The sequence below is a fragment of the Aquarana catesbeiana genome, linkage group LG03 (assembly GCF_042186555.1).
Source record: "Aquarana catesbeiana isolate 2022-GZ linkage group LG03, ASM4218655v1, whole genome shotgun sequence".
In the NCBI taxonomy this organism is placed as follows: domain Eukaryota; kingdom Metazoa; phylum Chordata; class Amphibia; order Anura; family Ranidae; genus Aquarana; species Aquarana catesbeiana.
The window spans coordinates 715507218-715517192 of record NC_133326.1 but is presented as its reverse complement, the minus strand read 5'-3'; the positions used below and the strand labels follow the sequence as shown (position 1 = coordinate 715517192).

The following is a 9975-nucleotide window of genomic DNA, read 5'->3' as shown; positions in this document are numbered from 1 at the left end:
GAAAATAAGCCCTACCCTGAAAATAAGACCTACTAGGGCTTATTTGGGGGGTAGGGCTTATATTGCAGCCATCACCAACAATCACGCTAGGTCTTATTTTCGGGGAAACGGGGTACACCTCCACAGGGGGGTGGCAGGGACAAAAACTATATGCATTTACATCTCACTGTACTGCAGTGGTATCTGCTAAATCTAGCAGGCATTCCCAGCCAGATAAACCTGAATAGCCAACACAAAGCAAACCTGAATAGCCAACTCAAAGCTCATATCCTACAGAAAATGCTTCTCTGACAGCTTTGATAGAGGAGTAACAGATAGACAGCATATACACAACATTATTCTGACCATACCCTTCCATATTTTGTGGCAATGTTGGGAACAAGAAGAAAAAAAAAAAAAAGTCCCCAAGGAATAGATTCTATTTGAAGAGGCACAGAAACAGTGTACACAGCTAAAACACATTTATTCCCCACACAGCATGTACACTTATTTTAACAACGCTTGCCACAGCACTACAATAATACACCCATCAGCCGACTCAGTTCCCAGGCATGAGAACGGCCTGTGATTGGGCATCTCCCCACTACATGTTCTGCCTGCCATCCAACCCGGAGGCAACTCTTCTTCTCGTCCACGCCCATCCTAGACACGCCCTCCCCCCCCCCCCCCCCCCATTGGCTCAATCTCCACCACAATGTTCCGCCTGCCATCCAAACCCGGAGCAACCCTTCATCTAGTCCACGCCCATCCTAGACACATCACCCCTGGCCCCAGAGACTTGTGGGAGATGTAGTTCTATGGGGAGAGGAGCTGTGCACGAGATACAGGATTTTCTCAGAGATACAGGATTTTCTCACGTGCCCACAGGGAGGGCTTGGCGTGCCGGCTGTGGCAAGCGTGCCATAGGTTCGCCATCACTGGCCTAGGCTATAGGAAGATTGCCAAGACCCTGAAAATGAGCTGCAGCACGGTGGCCAAGACCATACAGCGGTTTACCAGGACAGTTTCCACTCAGAACAGGCCTCGCCATGGTCAACCAAAGAAGTTGAGGTCACGTGCTCAGCGTCATATCCAGAGGTTGTCTTTGGGAAATAGATGTATGAGTGCTGCCAGCATTGCTGCAGAGGTTGAAGGGGTGGGGGGTCAGCCTGTCAGTGCTCAGACCATACCCCACACACTGCATCAAATTGGTCTGCATGGCTGTCGTCCCAGAAGGAAGCCTCTTCTAAAAGATGATGCACAAGAAAGTCCGCAAACAGTTTGCTGAAGACAAGCAGACTAAGGACATGGATTACTGGAACCATGTCCTCTGGTCTGATGAGACCAAGATAAACTTATTTGGTTCACATGGTGACAAGCGTGTGTGGGGGCAACCAGGTGAGGAGTAAAAAGACAAGTGTGTCTTGTCTACAGTCAAGCATGGTGGTGGGAGTGTCATGGTCTGGGGCTGCATGAGTGCTGCCGGCACTGGGGAGCTACAGATCATTGAGGGAACCATGAATGCCAACATGTACTGCGACATACTGAAGCAGAGCATGATCCCCTCCCTTCAGAGACTGGACCGCAGAGCAGTATTCCAACATAACGAACCCAAACACACCTTCAAGATGACCACTGCCTTGCTAAAGAAGCTGAGGGTAAAGGTGATGGACTGGCCAAGCATGTCTCCAGACCTAAATCCTATTGAGCATCTGTGGGGCATCCTCAAACGGAAGGTGGAGGAGCGCAAAGTCTCCAACATCCACCAGCTCTGTGATGTCGTCATGGAGGAGGGGAAGAGGACTCCAGTGGCAACCTGTGAAGCTCTGGTGAACTCCATGCCCAAGAGGGTTAAGGCAGTGCTGGAAAATAATGGTGGCCACACAAAATATTGACACTTTGGGCCCAATTTGGACATTTTCACTTAGGGGTGTACTCACTTTTGTTGCCAGCGGTTTAGACATTAATGGCTGTGTGTTGAGTTATTTTGAGGGGACAGCAAATTTACACTGTTATACAAGCTGTACACTCACTACTTTACATTGTGTCATTTCTTCAGTGTTGAGAAGGAAGTGTCACCGGCACACCCGGCTCTCCAAAATTTTTATCATAGTGTCAAAAAAAATAAATAGAAGCGACGTTTCGGAGCCAAGCAGGAGCCCTTCATCAGGCATTTCTTCAGTGTTGTCACATGAAAAGATATTATAAAACATTTACAAAAATGTGAGGGGTGTACTCACTTTTGTGAGATACTGTGTATATGGAAGTCGGAGGGCTCTCTGTTTATTTGGTGTATTGGTTGTATATGGAGAATTGTACATGGTAGACACAAGAGAGCTCTCGGTTTATTCAGAAGTTAGAGTGCTCTCGATTTATTTCGGTGTATTGGATGTTCATAGAGAATTGTACAATAAAGGACACAAAGTCGGCGGCACTCGGGTTTATTTGATGCATTGGTGGTATACAGAGAATTGTACATTTAGGACATGGAGTCGGGAGGCTCTCGGTGTATTGGATGTGCATAGATAATAATTGTATATATAAGACAAGGAGTCGAAAGGCTCACGGTTTATTGTGTGTATGCAGAGAACTGTACACGGGTAGTAGATACAGTTGAGGTCAGTCCGGTCGTTGTGGCAGCTTCTTGCAGGTCATGTATATTTCGGTTATCCAGTAATCTCCTGGAATTGAAGAACATATATTATAAAACATCGCTTGGTAGCACAGTGCCCCCTAGTGGTTAATATAATCTCTTGTACATAGTAGACGATCCAGTTCTGGCAATTATTTAGGTATACTTTTATGGGTGTTTTTTTTTTTTTTTTTTTTTTAAACTCCTACGTTCCCACCAAAACAGCAACTGAAACACCGGCGCAACTTTGAAGCCGTGCGGCACAACGTGACTTCATTAACACAAGTCAATACAAGTCATTCTGAAGTCGCGCCCCCCCCCTCCAAGTAGTGCAGGGACCTTTTTCTAAGTCGGAACGACACTTGAGTCACATTGAATAGAATGGTTCCAATTGCACTTGATGGGTGTCGGCAGTGTGAATCGAACCTTATCCAGAGCTTGGCCACATAAAAAAAAAAAAAAATTTTCGAAGAAAGAGTGTAGTAGGTATGAGTAGGAGAACCCAAGTCCACACATCATAAGAGGAGCTTGGGTTAATTGGCCATGTACCGGGTGATAGATTAAGAAGAAAATTGCGAGTGGGGCACTTTTCCTTCATTTATTGCATGAATCATGTGGCCAGGAAAATCCTGAGATGGGACCAGTTTTTTTTTTTTTTTCCCACATCGCTTACAGTTTTTGTCCAACAGAATGTGGCACTAGGAGGAAGAGAATAGACCAAAAAGGTGTCCGTAGTGGTGGATTCCAGGGGCCATTTTGGGTGAGCCCATGTTCCCTCCCCCACACAGTGCCCCCATGAGCATTTTAACAGAGTGTGGCACTAGAGGGAAGAAGAGGAGCCAGAGCACAAACCAAGGGGGAGCCCATGTTGAACATAGTGCGCTTGCAAGCTATTGGACAGTAGAGTGCGACACTGAAGGGAAGTAGAGGAGCCAGTGCATTGACCAAGGGCAGCTGCAGTTGTGTACTCCGGTGGCCATTTTGGGAGAGCTCATGTTCTAATGGGAGCATAGTGCTCTTGCGAGCATTTGAACAGTACAGTCTGGGACTAGAGGGGAAAAACAATGGAAAAAAATTTTTTTGGAAGGGAAGGGGTGAAGGTATGAGAGCCCAAGAGTCGCCTGGTATTCAAATAGATAACAGTGAATCCACACGCCATAAAGAGGAGCTGAGGTGGATTAGTCGTGTACCAGTAGACTGATTGAAGTCAATAGTGCAGCTCTTTTCCTTTATCCACCGCACGAATCATGTGACCAGGAAGAGCCAACATGGGAACACAGACACCTGGGACCGAGTGGCTGGTGAACATGTACCTTGGGCAGAGCAGTATCTTTTTTTTTTTTTTTTTTTTTTTTTTTTTCACAAATGCTTAGAGTTTTCATCCAATAGAAAGTACAGGCTGGCAACGCGACAGCTTCTCCATAGAAAATATTTAAGCATTACAGCATCATCCAAAAATTCTGATGCGTTTCGGCCTTAGGCCTTCATCAAAAGCATAAAATTTATGCTTTTGATGAAGGCCTAAGGCCGAAACGCGTCAGTATTTTTGGATGATGCTGTAATGCCTAAATAAATATTTTCTATGGAGAAGCTTTCGAGTTGCCGGCTTGTACTTTCTATGGATCTTTTGCGAGCTTAATTAGCCAGAGCATGGACTACTCTACACACCAACTATACTATATAGCGGTTAAGCTTGGGTGAGTTTTTCTCTCAATAGAATGTGGCACTAGGCGGAAGAAGAGAGAATAGACCAAAAGGAAAAAAAAAAAAAAAAAAAAAGTGTCTGCAGCTGTGGACTACTGGAGCCATTTTGGGTGAGCCCATGTTCTGATTACACATGGTGCTCCCACGAGCATTTGGACAGTAGAGTGTGGGCACTAGAGGTAGACGAGGAGATACGGCATTGACCAATGGCATCTGCAGCTGTGGACTCCAGGAGCTATTTTTGGAGAGCCCATGTACTATTCGAAAATGGTGCTCTTGTAAGCATTTGGACAATAGAGTGCGACAATAGAGGGAAAACAAGAAGAAAAAAAAAAAAAAAAAAAAACTGAGGGGGGGGGGGGGGGAGGTGGGTGTAGGTATGAGAGCGTGGGAGTCACCCGGCGATGGATAAATAGATAGTACGAGTCCAAATACCAAACTGCACAAAGCTGTTCCAACTTTATTGTTCCAGCACTGTAGAGGACGCTGCATCCAGCTCCTGGCTGATGCATTTCGCCTCCTACTGGGGCTTAGGGGTAGAACTCAAGAGAAAGGATGTCTACCTGACCTATCTTGTACCAAATAAGATTTTTACAGTTCATGCATTTGAAGCCTAAAGCCTGCCACACTGTACAAGGTCAATACAATTACGCTGCCCAATAACTATGTAGAGTGAGGGCCACCCACCAGAGTGGATATAAAAATGATCAGTTCTGTAGGACTGTTTGTAAATCTAACAAGAGATTGTACAATCAGACTGTAAGGGGTTTACACATCAGGGGTCACTTACTTTTGTGTTGCTGCCCCTTGAGCGTCTCGCTCTGGCGTCTTTCTTTGGCGTCACAGAATCTGTTGGTGAGGTGTCATCTGAGTTGTAGAGGGAACAAAATAAATAAATAAATAATGAACGTGGCTTCATATCTCCTCTCCTCTAGTAGATGCAAGGTGTAATGATCCGGACCCTCATACCCAGTTTCCTACTCGATGTAATGAACAGGACCCTCATATCTCCTGTTCCCCATTAAAAAAGGTGATTATTGAGCAGGACCCCTATTAGACTGTAAGCTCTTCTTCACACTCACCAATCTGTCTGTTCTGCGGTTGGCTGGCTGTGTCTCCGGAGTTGGACTGGCTGTGGTTCTTGTGTGGTGCGGTCTTTGATCCATCATCTGGAAGAGAAATATGAATAGATATATCGATTTGTAGTGGGCACCCATTTTATGTAATGTGATGGGGGTTCGGATGTGACCCCCATATTCTATAACTACGGGGGTTCAGATTTGACCATCATATAAAAGTACAAATAACTCTTTGGGGGTTCCTCTTTGTGACCCTCAAATAATACAGCGCCTTGAAAAAAGTATTCATACCCCTTGACATTTTTCACATTTTCTCATGTTACAACCAAAAACGGAACTTTATTTTATTAGGATTTTATGTGATAGACGAACACAAAGTGGAAGGTAAATGATAAACGGTTTTCAATTTTTTTTTTTACAAAATAATCAGAAAAGTGTGGCGTGCAATTTGTTTTCAGCCCCCTTAACTCTGATACCCCCTAACTAAAATCTAGTGGAAACAATTGCCAACATGCCTCCAATGCACCTGCTACTTAAATTTAATCACCCCAATTATTATATATAATAGAGAGATATAATTATATATATATATATATATATATATATATATATATATATATATATATATATATATATATATATATATATACATATACATATACATACATACATATACATACATATACATACATATACACACACACACACACACACACACACACACACACACACACACACACACACACTATTAATAATAACTTATATATATTTTTATCTGAGGGTCACATCTGAACCCTCATAGAGTTGTATATATAATCTCAGGGTCACATCTGAACCCCCATAGAATTATAACTCAACGGGGGTTCAGATATGACCCTCAGATTACATAAAACTCTATGGGAGGGTTTAGTTGTGACCCTCATGTTACATCTAACTTTAAAAAGAGGGTTAAGCCCTGACCCTTGTATTACATATCACCAAGACGTGACCCTCATATTATTAAAGCGGAGTTTCACCCAAAAGTGGAACTTCTGGTGATTTGTCCCCTCCCCCTTGGGTGCCACATTTGGTACCTGTCTGACAGGTTATCCTGTTGCCACTTCCAGGAGTCTGGGCCGCGGCCCATGATGTCACCGCTTGGCTCCCCCCCCCTGCCACCGGGCCAGTAGAAGAAAGGAGCAGAGCCTCGCACATGCTCAGTAAGGTTCCCGGCGTGAAGCTGAAAGGCTACATTGCCGGGTTCCCTTACCCGCAATGGCGGCAGCATGCACTCAACAGCTGATGGAAACATCAGCTGTGATGCCGACATCGCTGGATTCCAGGACAGGTGAGTGTCCGATTATAAAAAGTCAGCAGCTGCAGTATATGTAGCTGCCTACTTTAAAATTTTTGCAGGGATGGGCGGAGCTCCGCTTTAAATAGAACTTTATGCATCAGCATACTTCCTGCTCCCTCTTCTGGTCACGCTCGGTAATGACATGTCCTGCCTATACAAGCTCAGCTCCCATTTTTACTGAAACTGTAGGGCTGCCATTAAAAACCATGAGGGCCCCATACAGCCTACCTGACTGTCCGGGCCCCTTTGCTGACCCAATGGTCAGTACCCCCTACTAGCAGAGCCCTGCTCTGATCAGTCAGGCCAATTTGTGTGTCCCTGGGTGGGGGAAAAAATGTCCTTTCTGAACCTATAAGGACAGACGGGTCAGTATCAGGATCGGAAGCTTCCCATACTGTAATTAGATGAGAGAAAACCTGTAAATTTTTTAAACAAATTCTATTACCAATGCTGAACCTCATGCTGAAGAAGTGCATTCCAAAGCTTAAGAGACTCTGTAACCACCTCAGTGAAAGCCAAATAACAGCACCAATACACCAGCAGACACACCATAGGGGTTTTTTTTGGTGGGGTGGGGGGTGTTCTCCTAGAAGACCAGCCATATATAGTTGCACAAACTGTTTGCTCTCAGACTCTCTCTAATTGAATCTCCCATTTAGAGCTACACAACTCATTCACTTGTATGTAAATCTGAACTGGCGCTAGAAGAAGGAGGTAGCCACTTACCTACTCCATTCTGGACCGGGTGCCCAGCCCCCACATCCTGTTCACCCAATATCGTTCTCTCTTCATCGGCGACTCTCCTGCGGGATGGTCTCGGCCAGTTTCCACCACCACCGCCGCCCCCCATTCCGAGCAGGGTAATGCGGGTCCCCAGACCCTGGAGCTGCAAGGGCCAAAACAAAAGCAAGACAGTAACAATCCATACAGATACACCACACAAGACCTGAGAAGAGGAAGTCCGAGTCTCCGCTACACTGGGACTTGTATTTATACGGCTGCAGCTAAACCCAAGGTGAAAGAAAAAATAAAAATCATCAAATGCTGCTACCGACCTCCTTGTGAAATTGCTCAGCCTTATAAAATGCTTAAAGTGATATCTCTAGATAAGATTAGATAGATAAGATAAGATTAAGATTAGATAGATAAGATAAGATTAAGATTAGATAGATAAGATAAGATTAAGATTAGATAGATAAGATAAGATTAAGATTAGATAGATAAGATAAGATTAAGATTAGATAGATAAGATAAGATTAAGATTAGATAGATAAGATAAGATTAAGATTAGATAGATAAGATAAGATTAAGATTAGATAGATAAGATAAGATTAAGATTAGATAGATAAGATAAGATTAAGATTAGATAGATAAGATAAGATTAAGATTAGATAGATAAGATAAGATTAAGATTAGATAGATAAGATAAGATTAAGATTAGATGGATAAGATAAGATTAAGATAAGATAAGATAAGATAAGATAAGATAAGATAAGATAAGATAAGATAAGATAAGATAAGATAAGATAAGATAAGATAATCATTAAAACCTTTTTATATCTACCTGTCAAAAAAAATATATATTTTTAATGATGGTATCTCTGTCTGTAGTGTGTGTGTGAGTGAGAGAGTGTGAGTGATATAGATATATATCCATCTCACAGACAAATGTATATAAAAAATAATTATATATAATTATATTTCTGTCTGTAGTATTATACAGAGATATCATTAAAAAAAAAAAATAGATAGAGAGATAGATAGAGAGATAGAGAGAGATCTCTCTCTCTCTCTTCTCTATCATTTTTTTCATGGGCTTAGGGTGGTGCAAAGTATCTCATTTGCAGACAGAGGGCATTTAATAAATCTGTGAAACGTTGGTCTATAAATACTCAGTTGGATCAGTGCTGTGACTTAAAAGTCGCATGACAATTGAAAAACCCATTTATCTGTACTGCGGCCGCTTCAATCAATGCAATAAAAAAAAAAAAAAAAAAAAGTTTCTGCACTACTTGGCTGCGACTTTCATGCAACTTGCGTCATAGACTCCTCAAGTCGCACGAGAATTGAGTCACAGCAGTGTGAACCAAGCTTTAACCCCTCCATAAATCTGGTGGCAGCAATATGACCAAAAAGCCCAAAGCAGCTGAACAAACAGGCCAACAAAAGTCGGTATGCCATAGTAACACAAAAGAAAAAAAAAAAAGGGAAGAAGGACTGCAGAAGTGTCAATTCCACCAATTATAAAATGGCCATTATCTGTGCAAGAGGCGACTGTAAAGAGACTGGGACGTTCGTGTTCTGTATTAGCAGAGAGTTTACTGGGATTTTTTTTTTTTTTTTTTTTTTAGATGCACATATGAAAAAGGTCAGTTAAGTAAATAATGCGGGATAATGTTTAAAGCCCAACTCCAGGCTAAGATGTAAAAATTGAAAGAAAGAATAAAGAAGAAAGAGAAGAAAGAAGAAAGAAGAAAGAAGAGAGAGAAGAAAGAAGAAGCCACCCCAAGCAAGGGTTGTGGTGAAAAAAAAAAAAAAATAAAAAAATAATCAGGTCTGGCTGCATAACTGCACTCCCCTGCAGTACCTCTTCTCTGCCACATGATGTCCTCAGTATTCTCAGATGAATGACGCCCACCGTCATTCAACCTAGAAAAACCGAGGACTTCCTGTGAGCGCAGGGCGTCATGGATCCACCCCCTACGGGGCATCACTGCAGAGCAAAGCAATCGCATACAACGATGCACCAAAAAAAAAAATAAAAAAATAAAATGCGACTAGGTCATCAAATCAGCTCCGCCCTCCATCGTAGAGCAGTGGTTATCAACCCTGTCCTCGGGGCCCGCTAACAGGCCAGGTTTTATGTATTACCTTGGGGGAGATGCAGACTAGAATACTGCAATCACTGAGCAGCAAATAACTGAAATCCATCACAGGTGATATAATTTGCTGCTCAGTGATTGCAGTATTCTGGTCTGCATCTCCCCCAAGGCAATACATAAAACCTGGCAATGTTAGTGGGCCCCGAGGACAGGAGTTGAAGACCACTGTCGTAGAGAACTGCCCAGCCCTCGGAATGGGTTAAGAGAATTCTATAGAATAACAGGACAAGAAGTGAGTTTTGCTTCTGAAAACTATCTCCTGACATCATAAAATCCAGAAAACCTGACAGGTTACTCAAAAAAACCTCTTTTACCATAAATATAAAAGGATTGTGTTTAGCGGTCTCATAAACCCACCATTTT

At 42.9% G+C, this 9975-nt stretch overlaps 1 protein-coding gene across 1 annotated transcript; it reads right to left on the bottom strand.

Moving 5' to 3' along the window:
* Positions 1–2404: 2404 nt before the first annotated feature.
* Positions 2405–7616, bottom strand: FXR2 (FMR1 autosomal homolog 2; the record flags this gene model as incomplete). The annotated part of the gene is given in 4 exon segments (XM_073624337.1): positions 2405–2660; positions 5106–5182; positions 5398–5484; positions 7457–7616. A coding segment is annotated over 1 exon segment (98 nt), but the record flags the coding sequence as incomplete, so codon positions are not given.
* Positions 7617–9975: the final 2359 nt, after the last annotated feature.